Genomic DNA, 20774 nt, shown 5'->3' with positions numbered 1-20774 from the left:
TCCTTTACATAACACCAAAGCCCAGATAACAGAAACCAAAAACAATCTGGACTACATCAAACTAAAAAAGTTTCTGTGCAGCACAGAAAACAGCATAGTGAAGAGACAACCCATGGAATGGCAGAAAATATTTGTGAATCATATCTCTGATAAGGGGTGAATCTCCAAAAAACTTAAGGAATTCTTGAAACTCAGTAATGGAAAAACCCAGGGCACCTGGTTGGCACAGTCGGTTAGACATCTGACTCCATTTTGGCTCAGGTCATGATCTTGCAGTCATGGAATTGAGCCCTGTATCAGGCTCTGTGTTCTCTTTCCCTCTTCCTCTGCCCCTCCCGACTCATACTGTCTCTCTCTTTCTCTCAAATAAATAAATAAAATCTTTTAAAAATAGTGAAAAAGTCCTAATAACCTGATTTTAAAATGGACAAAGGATTCAAATAGATATTCTCCCAAGAATATATACAAATGGCCAATAGGTATATAAAGAAATGCTTAGTATCACTAGTTACCAGGGAAATGCAAATCAAAACCACAATGAGATGTCAACTCATACCTGTCAGGACGGCTATTACCAAAACAACAAAAGACAAGAGCTGGTGAGGATGTGGAGAATTAGCATAAATTTTTGTACATTGTTAGTGGAGATGCTAAATAGGACAGCTGGAGAACAGTATGGAAATTCCTCAGAAAACTAACAATAGAACTACTATATGATCTAGCAATACCACTCATGAGTAATTTACTCCAGATAATTGAAATCAGGATCTTGAAGAGATGTTGGGACTCCTGTGTTCATTAAAGCATTATCCACAGTAAGTGAGAGGTAGAAACTACCTAAATGTCCATGGAGAAATGAATGGGTAAAGAAATTGTGAGCATATATATATATGTGTGTGTGTGTGTGTGTGTGTGCATATATACATATATGCACATAATGCATATACATATATATGTATATATAATGTGTTATGTGTATATACATATGTATATATATAATATACTACTGGTATATACATTTGATATGTTATTCACCCTTGAAAAGAAGGAAATTCTGAAATATGTGACAACATGGATGAATCTTGAAGACATGATCTGTGAAATATGCCAGTTACAGAAAGAGAAATCCTTCCTGATTCCATTTATATGAAGTAATCTAAAATGGTCACATTTATAGAATCAGAGAGTGGAATGGAGATTGTTGGGGGTTAGTGGAAATGAGGGAAAAGGGGCGTAACTAATCAAAGGGTGTATAGTCTTAGTTATAAGATAAATAATTTCTAGAGAGCTACTATGAAATCTCATCCCTCTAGTCAACAATAAGGTACTATAGACTTAAAATTTGTTAAGAGGGTACAAAGCAGGTTAGCTGTTCTTACAATAAAATAATTTTTTTTAAAGGAAGAAAAAGGGCACCTGGGTGGCTCAGTCAGTTAAGTGTCTGATTCTTCATCTCAGCTCAGGACTTGATCTCAAGATTGTAGGTTCAACTCCCATGTTGGGCTCCACACTGGGTATAGATCTTACTTTAAAAAATTTAAAAATAAAAAAATTAAAAATAAAAAAATTAAAGAAAATAAAAGTAGACAGGGAATGAATCAGATGAAACATTAAAATTTGAATCACAGGTGATAAAATTATATGTTAATATTGATTGTGTTAGTATTCCATTCTTAGATATATACCAGAAAGGCATGCATATGCCCACCAAAAGATATGTACAAGAATATTCACAGTAACAGTATTTGTAATAACAAAAAACCTGGTAATAATCCAAATGTCTATGAGTTCGAGAATAAACAAAGTTATGGTTTACTTAAATAATAGAACACTGGGGTGCCTGGGTGGCTCAGTGGGTTAAAGCCTCTGCCTTCAACTCAGGTCATGATCCCAGCGTCCTGGGATCGAGCCCAGCATTGGGCTCTCTGCTCAGCAGGGAGCCTGCTTCCTCCTCTCTCTCTGCCTGCCTCTCTGCCTACTTGTGATCTCTGTCTGTCAAATAATAAATAAAATCTTCAAAAAAAATTAATAGAACACTGTGCAGCAATGAAAATACATGAACTTTTGCTACACACAGCACTATGGATTCAGTTTACAAGAAAAGTTGAGCCAAAACAAAACCCAACACAAAAACTACCTACATTATGTGACCATTTATGAAAAGTTCAAAGACGGGCGAAACTATCCTATGACGTTAGAAGCTAGGATACTAGTTATACTTAGATCTTAAAAGAGTCATAGGGTGTGTTTTTAGGGGTGCTGGTCATGTTCTATTTTTTTATATTGATGCTGATTCCATGGAATGCTTATTTTGTGAAAATTCTTTAAATTGTACAGGTGTGTTTTATGTACTTTTCTGTGAATATGTTATGATGCAATTGAAAGTTTATTAAAAATTATATGTATATATAAAGAGAGAGAGAGAGAGACAGACAGAGATTGTGCTATGGGAATGGCTCTCATGTTTTCCTTAAATTTACCTAAGCCTGAAAAACTGGTATAATTGATTGAATGATTTCAGTGACCAAAAAAACACATGCAAACAAAATCTAGGTTTTAGCAAAAAGTAAGTTTAAATATTACTTCAGATTATTTGAATGAAGAGAGAACAGTGTGCCTGAAATTGTTTATCTTGCATGGACTGCTATGAAATTGACTTGAGTTTTTACATGAATTATGTCCGTGTTATTACATGTTATTAGGCCAACATAGTAGTGACAGAGAACCATCATTCAACCAACATGTTTTTTTTTAAAAAGTGGAGGAAAAAAACCCAGATTATTTTCTTATGCATTTTATTCTCCATCCCTCGATTACAGTTGTTTTTATGCCTTTTTTTGTCTACAGTCACATTGTTCTTGGAGTTTTGGAAACAACGACAGGCCAGAATGGAATATGAATGGGACTTGGTGGACTTTGAGGAGGAGCAGCAGCAGCTTCAGCTGAGGCCGGAGTTTGAAGCGATGTGTAAACACAGGAAGATGAATGCGGTGACCAAGGTGGGTCAGGGCGCTGACGGCCAGCATATCTCAGTGGAGTCCCCGCTCTAGGCCACCACACAAATAACAGTGGATGTTTTAATTTGCTTTTAAAATATTTTCCAACAGAGAGATCTTACAAATTTCTTTCCTTGTTTCTTGTACGTATTTCAAATCTATACAAAAAAAGTAGATAGAGAAGTATAATGAAGCCCAGGATGGACCTGTCACCCAGCTTCAGTGAATACTAATTCACGGACGGTCTTGTTACATTTACACTTGCTTCTCTCCGCCACTGGATGATTTTGAAACACATACAAAGCATCATGTCATGATATAACATAGTTTTGTAACAAATGAAATAAAAGGAAAATGGAAAAGAAGGTGTATGCAATGGACTTAGTATATAAATATATATACACGGAAATGATACTAAGTTAATACACCAAAATTAAAATAGTATTATTTTAAGATAGTGAATTTATGAGTGATTGTTTTATTAGACCAAATTTTATTCACGTAGTCTCTTTTAATTTATTATAATGGGAAGATCATTGCACTAGTGTCTGGATGGCAATGTCTAAATCTGGGGATCCTTCACTGGCAAATCACCTATATGTTGTCGACTGAGTAATTTGACTTCTTGGTGCTTTTTCTTGTTTTTTGTTTGTTTTTTTTTTAATGTGGAAAAATACAAGGTACTTTGCCTTCAAAGACCAGACTCGACCGCATATTCTTAGCGTCCCTACCTTTCCATCATCCATAATCACTGTGTGGCCCAAAGCTGTTAAAGGGAGAACAGAAGATGTCTCTAACACAATTGCTGTAGCAGAATTTCCCATTCTGTTCAGGACACTGTTCCTGTGGTATAATACTCAAAATTATCTTCACAGTTTAGGCATTCATGCACTCATTAGGCATCTATTGACTTTACTGAGACATTACAAAAAAATCCAGTGAGTGAGCAAAGGGGAAAAATGCCTCAGAAAATATATTAACAACTTGGGTGGCTGTCTGACATTAAGAAAACATATTAAAAGAGACTTGCCATGATAATGACATGATGTGTATCTATTAATATTTCATGGTATAAAAAGGAAACTAAAAACAGGCCTAAAAACCAGAGGTACTGAATGTTTGCATATGAAACCAGCTGAAAAACAGTATGAATGGACTGGCTGTGAATCATCCACTTGAATGGTTTTGAAATCAAGGTTCTGACTTACTTGCAGGGCTTCTTCAATGGGTCAGTATGACCAGAGCCCTCACATTTGAGTCTGTATGGGGAACACATACATGTATGCATGGGCACACACACACACACACACACACACACACACGTGCACACGTGCTCACACTTTCAGTAGAGCTCTTGGACAGCTGTTCTGCCTGTCAAATTCTGTTTGCATTCACACTTCCCTAAAAATCCTCCAGGTGTAAAAATCCTCCCTAAAAATCCTATCCTTTAGATAGAATTATATGATTTAGATTTCTGCTGACAGCTGTTTTTTACTCTATGGCAATTTTTTTGGGGGGGTAAGATCTCACTGCCTCTTGATGTAGCTAAGAATTTCAGCTGATATAATGAATATCTTCTGTTAATGGCTTAGAAGAACATCAAGGTAGAAAAGCCTGGTCCCCTGAACTGTGCAGAAGAACACAGTCCTGTAAATATAATGATGGTGCCTGATTTAATATCATGCATAGCAATTATAGAGCAGTGCAGTTTGAGTCAATTCAATTAGAAGAAAACTGTAGTATCATTAAAGCATGTCCACTTAAGCAGCAGCCCTTGGGTTCTGACTTCGTTTCCTCTCTCCCAGGCCCTGAATACCACACTCATTCAACCCTGAGGATACAGCGTGTATCCGTCATGGCTCATATCATGTATGAACGATCTCACCTGAGAGCCCTGAAGGTCTCTACCTGAAGGGAAGGAACCAGTGCTAGAATGTAGCTGCCCATGAGCTGTCGTGGACTCGGGGAGGTTTCTACTCTAACTGGGTTTTGTGGTTTTTGACTACTGCTTGGCATCCCAATGTTGAGGGTAGATTTTGAATTTTGTGTGATTTCTTCAAAATTGCAGGAGATGGAACCATACATGCCTCTGTGGAGTCGTCTCCCATGGTACTTTTTGTCAGGAGCTACAGTGACATTGTGGGTGAGCATTTTTGGGAACCTGCTCTCATCTCTTGATGTGCAGTCTTATTAGGATAACCTCCGTAGTTTCATCTGCCATGGCTTTTGAGCCCCTCTCTTCCCTCCCCCTCCCCTGTCTTTTTATTTTGAATAGAACTCGTATATAAACTCAAGGGTGACCCACATGGATGTGCCACAACTGACCTTTGTAAGAAGAGCTCAGGGGAGAGATTGGTGCCTCATCTGAGCGCCTGCCCCTCCCCCCCCCCAGCAACCAGCACATGTAACGGATTTGTTTGCAGACTGGTTTTTGTTTCCTTAAAAAAAAAAAAAATCATTGATTTATCTTTATGTCCACTTAAAATATAGACACAAAATGCAAAGAAAAAGTATATACTCAAAATTTATTTTCTTGCTGAAATAAATAGAAGAAAGTATGACTTTTACTTGAAGAATTTAATTAGCGAGTCCTGTTGTGAGGGACTCAGGTTTTTTTCCATGCCTTTTAGCTACCAGATTCCTCCACCACCACAATTTATTTCCCACCCTCCACTTTCCAAATGTGGGTCCTCTCACAGCTGGCCTTGAATTTTAAGGAAAAGAAGCAGTGTTAACCCTCTCAGAGCTCAACATGTTGAAGTATAAATAATTAGCAGTTGTTGACTTGAGTTTAACCTTATAGTTCACATTATCTCATAATTTTTTATCTTTAACATTTCAGTTAAAGGTATTGGTTTTTCTCTTTTTTTTTTTTTTTTAAAGATTTTATTTGTTTATTTGACGGACAGAGATCACAAGTAGGCAGAGAGAGATGGAGAAGCAGGCTCTCTGAAGCAGGACTTGTTCCCAGGACCCTGGGATCATGACCTGAGCTGAAGGCAGAGGCTTTAACCCACTGAGCCACCCAGGCACCCGGTTTTTCTCTCTTAAATGCGTGTTTTCTTAGATGACATAACAGTCGCTGAGGAGAAGTGATAGTGTAAATAATACTTTATTAATAATAGAGCAATAATCAAGTCAGGGCACTGCTTGAGAAGTTATCTAGAGTGTGGTTCCAGAAAGATTATTCTATCTTTTATTTCTAGTACTCATTCCATTTGATTCAGTCCCTCCACTTGCACAGTCAGGTTTTCCAATCATCGAGGTAAAGGCTTCCCCTGATCTTTGGGTTTTTGCAATATGGGAAGTGTTTAAAATTTATGTAGTATCTATAAATATCTAAACTACCAGGCATATCAGAGCACTAATGGCAACATTCTGAGGGGAAATGAGACGGGATCTCTAAATGTGTCCTTCTTGGGAAAGTACATGGTCTTTACGCTACCTATTTAACTACAACCTGGGGCAGAGTTTGGCAACGGTTTTCTGTGGAGGGGCCACATGTATTTTAGGCTTTGTGGGCCACAGATAGTCTCTGGCATGTAATCATCTTTTTTTTCCCTATAACCTTAAAAAAAAAGCAAAAAGCCATTTATAACTCAAAAACCATACAAGAGTGAGTAAGGCCACAGGCAGGATTTGGCCTTGTGCCTAGTTTTCCAATGCTTGACAGACGATGGATGGGCAATGGCTACTCATCTGTTTTAGACTCACCCAGCTACAACCATAGGTCTTGTCTTTTCTATAAAACTTTTGCCTTGCCAGTGTTCTTTCCCTGCCATCTATGTGAGAGGGACTGGCCTGGTCTGCTTCCCAGTCAGAAGGGCTGACCTTAACATAATGAGATGAAGAGAGTAGCATGTTTCATATGGGTACACATGGCAGAGATAGAGACCAGAGTGACTGGTTCCTTGTTTCCCTTTTCCAGATGGCCCTTGTCATCGCCTGTATGGTAGCTGTGATTGTGTACCGCCTGTCAGTGTTTGCTACATTTGCTAGCTTTATGGAAAGTGAAGCATCCTTTAAGCATGTCAAAAGTTTCCTCACTCCCCAGATAGCCACGTCACTCAGTGGATCCTGCTTGAACTTTATCGTCATCTTGATCTTGAATTTCTTTTATGAAAAGATATCTGTATGGATTACAAAAATGGGTAAGTTGGCCAGGTCATCTGTGTGACACTGAAAAAATATTCTACCAGAGCTATACATCAATTTTGGACCATCCCTTGGGGAGTTCATTTTTTAAAAATTAACATATAAGGTATTAGTTGTTTCAAGGGTACAGGTCTGTGATTCATCAGTCTTACACAATTCACAGCACTCACCATAGCATATACTCTCCCCAATGTCCATCACCCAGCCACCCTATCCCTCCCTCTAACCCCCCAGCAACCCTCAGTTTGTTTCCTGGGATTAAGAGTCTCTTATGGTTTGTCTCCCTCCCCGGTCCCATCTTGTTTCATTTTTTTTCCCTCCCTGCCCACCATGACCCTCTGCCCTGCCTCTCAAATTCCTCATATCAGAGATACCATATAATAATTGTCTTTCTCTGATTGACTTATTTCGCTTAGGATAATACCCTCTAGTTCCATCCACATCATTGCAAATGGCAAGACTTTAGGTTTTTGATGACTGCATAATATTTATATATATATATATATATATATATATATATATATATATACATACATACACACACATACCACATCTTTGTTATCCATTCATCTGTTGATGGACATCTGGGCTCTTTCCATAGGTTGGCTATCATGGCCATTGCTGCTATAAACATTGGGTGCACGTGCCCCTTCAAATCACTACATTTGTATCTTTGGGATAAATACCCAGTCATGCAATTGCTGGATCATAGAGTAGCTCAATTTTCAACTCTTCGAGGAACCTCCATGCTGTTTTCCAAAGTGACTGCACCAGCTTGCATTCCCACCAACAGTGTAGGAAGGTTCCCCTTTCTCCTCATCCTCGCCAACACCTGTCATTTTTAAAGGCAGTTTTTAAAAGCACCTGCTAAGGCAGTTTTGTTCTATAGGTAGACACATAGGCTGGTAATCAGCATTCTCTAACAGCCATATTTAGACCCATTATGGTGGAAGCAAGAAAAAGAACTAAAAGGAAGAATTAAGATTCAGTAGATCTTTCAGAGTATTCTTGTCTTAATCCTCCCTTGATCAGGCTAGTTGAATTTTAAGTAAAAGCCTTACTTTTCTCAAGACGTGGATAATTTTTATTTCATGTGTATGGTTTTTGGAAGGGATTTGCTTTTGAAAACGATTGTGGGAAAAACAAAACAATCAGCTTCTCCTGAGTACATCTAAAATGTAATACTTTTCTTTTCAGTTGTCATGGGTCTTAGACCCTGGATTATTTTCCTTCATTAATGAACTGATTAATTAATTTTAAGAGAGAGAGGGGTCTGTATGCATGCTGTGGTGGGGAGCGGCAAAGTGAGAGGGAGAGTCTTAAGCAATCTCCATGCCCAGGGTGAACCCTACGTGGGGCTTGAGATCATGACCCTGATATGAATGACCTGAGCCAAAGTCAAGTCAGACACATCTGACTGAGCCATCCAGGTGCCCCTCTTTTCCTCTTAAATTATTAAAAGTTCTCCTATAGCCAGGAGGGACAGTAAAGGGGGTCACAGTCAAAGTGGGAGATTTAGTCAGGGAGAGAGGTGTGGAGCATAGTTGCTTCTCGCCTTGCCCCGGGCAAGTTGGAAGTGAGATAGAGACCCCAGTCCAGGCATCAGCTTCTCCTCTGAGTGTGCAGGTCCCTCCTCCAAGTCCGTATACCATCACTGCACCCAACAGTAACGAGGAAAAGCACATTCCTCATTCAGCACCAGAGTTTGCGCTAGGAAGCAACTTTCATTAAAGGCTATCTTTAGATTTGTAGTTCTCGCTCAACTTTACTGCCTTTTTTTTGTTAATAAAAAAAAAATCTAGCATATAGCACTTAAAAACAAAGCATCTAAAAAATCAGAGATTTCAGTGAGAAAAATCACTGAAATACACATTAGAGATTTTGTAAGAATACAACTAAATTTCTCTAAAAAGGAGGAATTCTCTGTGTCTTTAGAATAATATTGTTATCATTTCAGTATCATTGAAACTGTTACCAGTTGGGCTAGATCAGCTCATGCTGCTGGGAGATCATCTGCTCAGAAAAACATGCTCCCTGACTCTCTCACACCTCCTGATGCTTATCTGTGATGTGAAGGGAATCTAACATTTTTTTGTCTTTAGAATTCACTAAATGTTAGAACATGATCCTGCATTTTAAATAAAGGAGAAAGTGTATTATTACTGCCACCAATTATATGACATTCTTTTCAAAATTGATATAAGCATTTAATTCATGAGAGGAAAACACAATTTAGTTTGGAAATCATCCTCTGTCCTTGCAGACGCCCTTTTCTTTATTTAAACCTGATTGACAACAGACAGAAAGAGATCTGTTATGTTTACAGGATATCATACAGTGTACCAGGGTAAGCATAAGCCTCTCCAGTCTGATATGGGTTTGACTGATATTCTGACTGTGTGACTCCAGGCAAAGTATTTTATCCATCTAAGTACAGTAATAACTGCTTCTTAGGCTTTTACAGTGATTAGATTGACACAAAGCCTCTTAACAGAAACCTGAGCACAAATAGTTACTTAATATTGGTCTGTTAGGACAAGAATGGCTCATATTTCAACAGGCTCTCAGAATAATATGACTAATAATGTGACTTGTCCCAGGCAATACAGAATTGAGGGAGAAACAGGAAAGTGCATAATTTAACCTTGGTGTTTTATTACTTAACAGAAATTCCTCGAACTTATCAGGAATATGAGAGCAGTCTTACCTTGAAAATGTTCCTGTTTCAGTTTGTGAATTTTTACTCATCCTGCTTCTACGTAGCTTTCTTTAAAGGGAAGTTTGTGGGCTATCCCGGAAAATACACATATTTGTTTCATGCATGGAGAAGTGAAGAGGTAAGAGTTGTCTTGAGAGGCTTGTGGCTTCAGGGACTCAGTATTAACTAAATACTTACTGTGTGCCCAGCAGTAACTCAGATTTTTATCAAGATCCCAGAGAAGTGTAAGACACCAGCTCTCTCCACAGAGAGTATTGGTCCTACCATCCTATCATCTGGTAGACTTCCCAGTTCCTTTTGGGCAAGGAATTATTTTGTGCCTATTATTTAGGAATAAAATATGAGCTATGGAATGGAATAAGTGAGTTCTCTATTCCTGAAGGCTTCCTGCCAAGGATGAGCGATAGCGTTCCAGAAGTACAGCAGGAAGTCTCCACCATGGGTCATAGAGCTAGACCACATCAGTGATTTCCATACCTGCCTTGCATCCAAATCACATGGAGAAAATAACAACCCCTACCCCTGACCCCCAACAGAAAGATTCAGGATGCCTAAGAATGAGACCCAGCAATCCAAATGTGATGCAGTTGTCTTGTAACTGCTTAGTTATCCTGCTTGAAACTATTGAGGCTTAATATCTGCATCCCTTTAATATCCATTCCCATCAAAATCTTCAGATTCTAATCTTGAGTCTAAGATTTCTTTTGTTGGTAAAAATCCATCTTTCATCGCTCCCTTTTCTTTTTTTCCTTGCTTCTGACTAGTGTGACCCTGGAGGCTGTCTAATAGAATTGACAGCCCAGCTGACCATCATAATGACTGGAAAACAGATCTTCGGAAATGTCAAAGAAGCCATTTATCCGTATGTATAACTTACAAGTTTTTCTTGAGTCAGGTAACCATGAGAGATTTCCTCTGGAAGAAGACAGAATTCTGTGATTATCATGGTATCATTGTTAGCAAATGGTTGAGTCAACAACAAAAAACTCACTTTTAATTAAGAGTTAGGAATGCATTGAGGTATAGGCTGTTAGACATGGATTTTTATTGTTTGAGTGAAACTGAGGAAAAGGTATTAGTCCCCTCTCCTATGGAGGTTCCATTGGGAAATCCAAATGTTTTATCCTCTGTACATTATTCTGTATGTTGCCTATTACTTCTCAAGATTACTGAAAGTTAAACTCTGTAAAAATATTCATGTGTTGTGCACCTTAGGCACAAAAATTGGTCATAAATTAAGTTTTGGTATATGAAGGTATTTTCTATTCCAAAAGCATGATAATAATAGGCGCGTTATGAAAAGAGAAAACCAAAATGACAGTTGATCTCAAATAAAAGTTGAAAATTTCCATGAATAAAAAGAGTGATGTCAGATGGACTAAAGTGCTCTACTTAAGACCAGGGCTTGGCCCATGTAACTGTACTTGAAGTTAGGGACTGGGTTTATTCTCACCTCTTCATGAAAGACAGTTGAAAACACCTTTCTCCTCTGCTTCCACCTCTCCCCATAGTTCAGTAGTTCTCCTGGGGTTCTATTTCATGTGCTGACAAAGGAAGAACATGATGTATCTCTACAAAGAGCATTTGATAAACCACATCCAACTACCATAGAGAAATAACTCTAAGCTATTATCTTAAGTCCTAACTCTAGATTGAGAACCTGGAGGGCAGAATGGGGATAACTCCTAAACCAAACACAAGCGGGAGAGTAAATATGCACAGAAGAAAAGAGACACTCAGGGAGATAAAAGAAAAAAGAAGCAAGTAGAATTAAGCCTACAAACCAAAGTTCCAAAACTGCTGATGAGATTTCGTGCTACAAAGGCTGCTAGCAAAATCAGTTTTTAGAAAGTGAACTTAACTGTAGCTAGAAGATTCTGGCAAAACCTAAAAACATAAAAGGAGGTAATGCCGTTATTTAAAAGGGTCAGGAAATAATTTAATTAAAAACAGATATAAATGAAACAAGAACAAATTAATATGAAAAAGAACCCATTCTACAAAAATGAAATATGTTACTTTAAATAAAGAATGCAGTGGATGACATTGATTGCAAATTAGACACAACTGAAAAATGAATTAATGAATTGGAAAATAGTACTGAGAAATTCCCACATTGTACAATACAACAGAGTGACAAGGAGATTAAAAAACTGAAGTGACAGGAAGCTATATTACATAAAAAGGCTTCCATATTAACTTACTAGTTCTCCCAGAAAAAGAGAATTGAGTAAATGTTGGAGGAAAAAATTCTCTCACCAATTCTTTCTTACCAATTCTCTGAATTAGTAATTGCTGAAAATTTTCCAGAAATGAAGAAAAATGTGAGCTTTCTTCTTTGTTTTTCCAGTTCCATCTGTGCCCATCTTTTTGATATTGTCTGAAAAATCTGAGGAGTTCTGAGCCCTTTCTCTTTCAGTTTAGATATAAGCAGCATGTAAATGTTCATTTTAATGTACATTTACTATAGTACTTTATGATGTCTTTTAAATTTTACAAATTTGAAAGGCACAAATGATATCTCACTTTGGTATTACTTTGCATGTCCCTGATTAATAACACGAATGAGCAGTTTTAGCTACTGTGTTTCCTCTTCAGTGAAACACTTGTTGGTGTTGTTTAACCATTTTTCTATCGATTTATCCTTTTCTAATTGATCTGTAGGAATACTTTATAACTTCTGGTGACAGTGTTTTTGTTTGGGATTTGGTCATATGTGTTACATTTATTTTATCTGAACATAAGTTTTGTCTCTTTATTTTTCTCCTCCCCAGCACTATTGACAATTTTTTTTTTAAAGAGTTTATTTATTTATTTATTTGACAGAGAACACAAATAGGCAGAGCAGCAGGGAGAGGGAGAAGTAGACTCCCTACTGAGCAGGGAGCCTAGTATGGGGCCAGGACCCTGGGATCATGACCTGAGCAGAAGACAGACACTTAATGACTGAGCCACCCAGGCACCCTTCTGTTAGCATTTTAAGAAGCCAATACTCTCGTTAATTCGGTTCCCCAAATTCACTTCAATTCACTAAACAGCAGCAAAATGTTTAAATGTTAACAGTATTTTTTTTTTCTACAACCATATTTGAAACAAGTTGGAACTACACACTTTCATTAACCAAAATATCATTTGATCAATGTTCTATATCCTGCCCCTTTTTAGTAACCATGCTTTTTAAAAGAACCAATTTTTAAAAAGACATTAAGCCAAATAATTCTTTGTTGTAGAGAGCTGTCCTCCACATTGTAAGAGGTTTAGCAGCATGCTTGGACTTCAGACAGACTAGATGCCAGTACCCCAGCCTCTCCCCAGTTGTGGCATCCAAAAATGTCTCTGACATTGCAGTGTACCCTTGTTTCCTTGTGTGTGTACTCTCTGCAGGACCTCTGGTATAGATGGATAAAAGAATATACTTTTAATACAGTAGAATTTACCAATCTTTTCTTTTATGGGTTAGCATTTTTCAAGTCTTATTTAAAAAATCCTTCCCTACCCCCAGATCTTTTCATGAAAAAAAGATATTTTCATATACTTCTAAATTTTTAACATTTTAACATTATTGTCTTTATCTTTAAAAGTTTGAATATACACGGAAAAGATTTTTGTGTTTGATCTGAAGTTCAAATTTAATTTCTTTCTCACGTGCACATATATGTGTAATTGTTGTATTTACCATTTATTGAGAAGTTCCTCCTCTCCTCTCTCCATGCTCTACGATATTACCTTATGCCATATAGCAAGTGCAAGGCTAGTACTAGGTTTCCATTCTGTTCCAGGATTTGTCTATCCTTGTACCAATACTATACTCTCTTTTTTTTTTAAAGATTTTATTTATTTATTTGACAGAGAGAGAGAGATCACAAGTAGGCAGAGAGGCAGGCAGAGAGAGGGGAGGAAGCAGGCTCCCTGCGGAGCAGAGAGCCCGATGTGGGGCTCGATCCCAGGACCCTGAGATCATGACCTGAGCCGAAGGCAGCAGCTTAATCCACTGAGCCACCCAGGCGCCCCAATACTATACTCTCTTAATTAATACAGCTTTATAGTAAGTCTTGATCTCTGGTGGGTCAAGTCTTACCAACTTATTCTTTATCTATAGAAATATATTGGCTGTCTTTTGTCTTTTGTCTTTCTGTACAGATTTTATTTTTTTTAATTTTTTTTCCATTTCTGTACAGATTTTAGAAACAGCTTGCCAGACCTCATATAGAAAAATATTTAATGTTTTTATTGAAATTACATTTCAGTTTTTTCAGTAAAACAACTGGCATTTTCATAATACTAAGTCTTTTTATTTCATGAATGTTTATTTTGAACTTCAATGACTGTAAAGATATTTAAACTTAGGCATATAGGTCTTACAGATCTTTTGTCAAATCCATCTAAAAGTACTTTCAATTTTAGTTGCTGTTGTAAATAGTATCTTTTAAAAAATTATGTTTTCTACTTGTGTTTTATGGGTATATAAGAATAAAATATGTAAATAAACTCCATTTTTGTAAATAATTCTTATCAAACTTCGTTTGGGTTTTTTAAGCAGGCATTTCATTCACATTACTGAATCAGAGATTTCTTCTCCTCATTTCCAATTCTTTTGCCTTTTTCTTTTTCATCTTGCTGTGCTAAGATCTCCTATAGAGTCTTTTTTGTTTGTTTGTTTTTGCAGAAAATTTTTTATTAAATTGACCATGAGTTCATAACATTTGCTTGGTATAGTGCTACTTTATTCAAGTAAGACGACTTTTTAAATTTTAATTTATGTAGTTCACATACAGTGTTATATTCAATTTAGGTGTACAATACAGTCATTCCATAATTCCATATATTACTCAGTGCCCATCAAGATAAGTGGACTCTTAATTCCCTTCACCTATTTCACCTTTTCCTTCACCCACCTCCTCTCTGGTAACCATTTGTTTGTTCTCTGCAGGTAAGAGTCTGGTTTTTTATTTGTCCCTCTCTTTTTTTCCCCTTTGTTTGTTTTGTTTCTTAAATTCCTTATATGAGTGATATCCTATGGTACTTGTCTTTCTCAGACTTGTTTTGCTTAGCATTATGCTCTCTAGATCCATTGTTGTAAATGGCAAGATTTCATTCTTTTTTATGGCTGAATAATATTCCATGGTGTGTGTGTGTGTGTGTGTGTGTGTACACATATCATATCATTTTTTTAAAAAGATTTGTTTATTTATTTTAGACAGAAAGAGAAAATAAGTTGGGGGGAGGGAAGAAGAAAAGGGGAGAGAATCTCAAGCAGGCTTCTTATGAGTGTGGAGCCAATGAGGGGCTCAGTCCTAAAACCCTGAGATCTTGACCTGAGCCAAAATCAAGATTTGGACACTCAACCAACTGAGCCATGTAGGTGCCCTACTACATCTTCTTCATCCAATCATTTGTCTATCAGGGGACACTTTGGTTGCTTCCATAATTTGGCTATTGTAAATAATAATGCAATAAACATAGGGGTTCTTGTATCCCTTTGAATTAGTGTTTTTGTATTCTTTGGGAAAATACCCAGTAGTGCAATTACTGTATCATAGGGTAGTTCCATTTTTATTTTTTGAGGAACCTCCATACTGTCTTCCACGATGGTTGAACCAGTTTGTATTCCCACCAAGAGTGTAAGAGGGTTCCTTTTTCTCCACATCCTTGCCAACACTTATTGTTTCTTATGTTTTTGATGTTAACCATTCTGATGGATACAAGGTGGTATCTCATTGTGTTTTGATTTGCATTTCCCTGATGATGAGAGGTGTTGAGCATCTTTTTATGTGTCTGCTGGCCATATATATGTCTTCTTTGGAGAAATGGCTGTTCATGTTGACATTTTAAAATTGGAATATTTGGTTTTTGGGTGGTGAGTTGTATCGGTTCTTTATATATTTTGGATATTAATCATTTATTGGATATGTCATTTGTGAGTATTTTCTACTTACTATGTTGTCTTTTAATTTGTTGGTTGTTTCCTTTGCTGTGTCTAATAGATGCTTGAATAAGAAGTCTTACTTTGTTCTTGATTCTAAAGGGAATGCTTTTAGGTTTTCCCTGTTCAGAATGGTATTTGCCCCAGGATTTTGGCAGATGTTTTTTATCAGATTGAGGTAATTTCCTTCTTTTTCTGCTTTTCTGTCATCAATAGGTTTTACTAGGTGCTCGAAATATATCAAATGCATTTTTCTCATTAGAAACATAATTTTATATTTTTCTGCTTAAATCTGTTAATGTCATTTATTACATTGATTGCTTTTCTAATAAAAATGCCTTTCTGTTCCTAAAGTATTCCAACATTACCATGATACATTATTTTTCAAATACTATGGAATTTAGTTAGGTAATATTTTGCTTAGGGTTATTATATTTATTTTCACGTGTTTGATAGGCCTCTATGTTTCCTTTGTTATATATTTTCTCTTGTAACCAATTTCTCACTTCCTTGAGCATCCTTCTGAGTATCATGACAACTTAAAGGTTAGTAAATTAAATGGAAAAAAAGTAGTCCTATGGTGACCCTCTCTTCCATATGCTCTTTAACAGAACTGTCTCTGAGTAAATGTATTTCCATGGGGAGAGTCAGGGTAGTCTTATTTTCTTAACACACCAATAAAGAACTTTGACCTCGAACACTAGATTCTTAATTTGACTTTAGCCGTAGTTATACTCTCTTTGCTCTGTGATCTTAAGTTACTTAACCTCTCTCACCACCAATTTCTAGATCTAATACCCTGGTTTTCTGACCACTTTCTTTTAAATTCTAATCATGTATTTACTTTTATCACTTCCAACAGTATGGTTCTGAATTGGTGGAGACGTCGAAAAGCTCGGACCAACTCTGAAAAGCTATACAGTCGATGGGAGCAGGATCATGACCTCGAAACTTTCGGATCTCTTGGGCTCTTCTATGAGTACTTAGAAACAGGTAAGTTTTAACCACTGTCTTGAAACATAGGCTGAGTAAAGTAAGTTGGGTTTTGTTTTGGTTTTTTTTTAGCTCTTAATGTTTCTTCCTGCCTTGTACCTAGTAGGTGTCCAATAAACCATTGGAATGTGGATAAAAAGACAGGTGGGTAGTTGTATTCCTTACTAGATAGAATGCAGAATGAAGCTGAGTTTCAAAACACCCATGTTAGAGATATATTTCCTATCAATTGAATGTTAAGATTGTTGAACCAAATAAAGGAAGAATCACTTTTTAACTCCTCTCTCAGATTAGCTTGCATAGTTCCCCTGTTTGCCTCACTTACAGCTCAGAGAGAGAATAAGTTGATAGACATTTCCAGAGTCTGACATACATTTAGAGTAAGTCCTTTATTTCAGGCTTAAAAGAAGAAGGCTAAAAACAGTTGTGTAGGGGGAGTTCACATTGAACACAAGAAATGCATAAAAAATGCTAAGGATTGAACAGAGAAGAGATTTTGAGGTAAAATTTTAGGAGGGGTGATGATGGAGACTGCTTGTAAAGTCTATGTAAATGTTTCCTCTGAAGTTACTTCTCTGCTTCTGTGATGAAATTAAGGAGGACAGTTTGCTTTACTTAAGACTCTTAAGGTCCATGAAAGCATGGTGGAATGAAAAAGTGACCTGAAATTGCTACTGGTTTCTCTATTGTGATACATACACAAGATACCTGAAATGAAATAGGTAAATTTAGGACAAACTGAGAGCAGCCTGTTTCATATAACCGGTTGTAAAATTGGGTAGTACTTGCTTTATGGGGTGATAAGTCTCTAATTTTTAATTAATTGTATATCAAATGCATTGTGCATAAATGCATTAGGGATTATCACTGAAATTAAAAAATGAAATCAAAGTTTCATAAGAAAATTAACTACCATTTACTGAGGTACAGCTGAGTTAGTTTATTGTGGATGTCTTGTGTACATTAGAGCATCTTGAAACATTCCACAGAGAACTCATCATTCACTGCATTTTGTTTTAGAGGATACTGGAATAAGGATGGGTCAATTTACGCTATGGGCCAAAAAGATTTTAAGTAAAATGTGGGATTTGAACACAGAAAATTCAAGTTGTTTCTACATAATGCTTCCTCTGAAGAGGTGTTCAGCTGGCTTGGAAAGTGGCAAGACTAATTCTTTTGAGAAACTTTTGTGAGAAGAGTTGAAATCCAGAAACACTTGAGATTCATCTAAAAATAGAGGACTAGTAGAAGCGCCTTCTTTTCTCCCTTCATTGGAAAGCCCTTCCTGTATCTCTTATTATATGGTTTCCACTTATGAGGGAAGCCCAGATTGCCAGTTGAATGTACGCTTGTACCTCAGTCGTTGTTGGAAATAAAACAAAAATGGGAAGAGAAGTTAACTTACATAGGTGTTAAGTCTTACTGAGGAAAGAAAATAAAATTTATTTAGAAAGATGTCAAGATAGTATAGAGGACCAGGACCTAAACAAATACATCTTTCCAGAAAATTGTGTTATATTTCCTTGGCCCACATATAATTTATATATGTTTGTAATGCTTTAGATGATTCATTTTCTGATTTATTCTCAAGCATCTTCCTTTGCACTGTCTTTTCATCTGTTAGCACCTTCAAACCTCAAACAGTGTAGCTGGTACACTGTTGTAGTTGAGTATGTTTATATAACCAACACATGCTGGCTCTTGGAAACACACAAATGAACCAGACATTCTCCCTGATCTCATCGATTCCTCAAGACAGAAGAACTTGGTTACTATACTACCAGTGTAAAGACTAGACCAGCATAGACCTAAACATAGCCCCTAATAAAAGGCTGGGTTTTGAAAAAAGTAAAAAGAATCTCTTGTCTAACAAGAAGAGATGCTTTCTTCAGACAAGCAGATGTCAAAAGAAACAGCTAGGACAGAACTGAGCTATATATGCCCTCCTCTCTCTGTTTCTCCTGTCTGTGCTAGCCAGTAACTAAGTCACTATGCTTCCAGTGGGGAGGAGGAAGTGGGCCAATGGAAAGAGGACTGGAGTGTTTTGCTGGTGTAGATCCCTCCAAAAGGAGGACATTGTGGAATTTGGGCAGAGTTTTCCCCCTTTTCTCCTTCATGATAATGAGTTCACTAATTTTTCTTTTTTTCCTACAGTTACCCAGTTTGGATTTGTTACATTATTTGTGGCCTCTTTTCCTCTGGCTCCTCTTCTTGCTCTCTTGAATAATATTATAGAGATCCGAGTGGATGCCTGGAAACTTACAACTCAGTATAGGAGACCGGTGGCTGCTAAAGCTCACAGCATAGGTGTTTGGCAAGACATTCTTTATGGAATGGCTGTCCTTTCTGTGGCAACTAATGTAAGTGGGCCCATTTTGCTTGGGCGGTTTTGTATTTCATTTTGTTTTCTTGGCAATGGGACGATGTGCATGATGCTTAACTCAGTCTTTAGCTATGTTGATTTCATCATGGTGACAGTCCATAACAATACATCATCCCTACCTACGCTTTTTTTTTTTAGAGAGAGAAAGAGCATGTGTGTCAATGGAGGTCAGGGGGAGGAGCAGAGAGAGAGGGAAAGAGAATCTTAAGCAGGTTCCATGCCCAGCACAGAGCCTGACGCCTGGTTCAATCTCACAACCCGGAGACCATGACCTGAGTCAGAATCAGATTCTTAATTGACTGAACCACCCAGGCATCCCCCACTTTTATGGACTAAACAACAAAGAGAAATTTATGACATGCAAACTTTTAGAAACACAAGGAAAATTGTAAAACCACTGTCCTCGAAATACCATGGTACAGTTTTATAACACATGACAAAGTAGGTAGAAAATATGTAATGGTACATAAAAGATTTGAGTAACACAGTTAAAGCTTGATTGTACATGATGTTGTATACTACAAATAGAGAATATACAACATTTACATGTTATGTTTATGGAGCACTTATTAAAAAATGATAATAAACCTAAATTCCCCCAAAGCAGAAATTTTTACCATATATTTACATGTAAAAATGTAAATTTTTACATGTAAATATATGTAAATGTATATTTTATACATTTACATGTATAAAATTTATATTTTTATAATTTATAATTACATTTATAATTATAAACTATAATTATAGTTTATAATTTACATTTATAATGTAAATTATATATTTATGTAAATGTATGTTTACATGTAAAAAAATATTTACCATATATTTACATGTAAAAATGGTATAAAAATTGAGGTTGATAATGAAGATAATTTAAAAAACTCTAACCAACTAACATCACACTTCTAAGTAAGCTTTATTGTATAAAGAAGAAGCAAAATTGAAATTATAAAGAGCACTTAATTAAGATGAAAACCAAGAGGAATTAACTAAAACCACAGTTACAGAAAAATTCATAGCAATAAATGCTTTTATTATTAAAAAAGAAGACTTGAAAGCATGAGCTGAGCATGAGTTCATAAATGTGAGGAAAAATGTAAAACTAATCAACAGAAAGTAGTAAGAAAAAATTAATACAGATACAATCAGAAATAATAAAATTGGAAAACAAATAAAAAGCAGTATAATTCCTAAGTGAATTAAGAGTTGGTTCATTGAAAAGACATATAAAGTAAACAGAACTCTGAAAATCTCTATCAAGAAAAAGAATTAAAAGATACAGATGAGAAAATTGTGAGACTGTTATATGTTCCTTTATTCCAATAAATTTTAAAATCTATTTTTGAAATTGTCACCTTTTTAAGAAAATAAAGACTGCCAAAGTTTATTTAGTAAGTGGTAGAAAACCTGATTGGACCAGTAGCTATCAAAATATTAAAAGTTTTTAAAAATGCTACCACTAGATGGAGAGGAGAGGGAGTTGAGGGAAACTGGAAGGGGAGATGAACCATGAGAGACTATGGACTCTGAAAAACAACCAGAGGGTTTTGAAGGGGCGGTGGGGTGGAAGGTTGAGGAACCAGGTGGTGGGTAATAGGGAGG

The 20774-nt window shown here is 36.6% G+C and overlaps 1 protein-coding gene across 3 annotated transcripts in view; it reads left to right on the top strand.

Moving 5' to 3' along the window:
- ANO5 (anoctamin 5) overlaps window positions 1-20774 on the top strand; it is a 101863-nt gene that overhangs the window by 68584 nt on the left and 12505 nt on the right. For all 3 annotated transcript variants that reach the window (XM_046017571.1, XM_046017569.1, XM_046017568.1), the window contains 7 exons: window positions 2848-2999; window positions 5065-5139; window positions 6925-7147; window positions 9819-9988; window positions 10635-10732; window positions 16656-16786; window positions 18941-19146. In XM_046017571.1, the coding sequence (XP_045873527.1) occupies window positions 2848-2999; window positions 5065-5139; window positions 6925-7147; window positions 9819-9988; window positions 10635-10732; window positions 16656-16786; window positions 18941-19146 (1055 nt within the window). The remainder of the gene's footprint in view (window positions 1-2847; window positions 3000-5064; window positions 5140-6924; window positions 7148-9818; window positions 9989-10634; window positions 10733-16655; window positions 16787-18940; window positions 19147-20774) is intronic.

The sequence above is a fragment of the Meles meles genome, chromosome 8, assembly GCF_922984935.1.
Source record: "Meles meles chromosome 8, mMelMel3.1 paternal haplotype, whole genome shotgun sequence".
NCBI classification, from domain to species: Eukaryota; Metazoa; Chordata; class Mammalia; order Carnivora; family Mustelidae; genus Meles; species Meles meles.
Note: the sequence above shows the minus strand (reverse complement) of the source record. Positions and strands in the feature narration are given on the sequence as shown.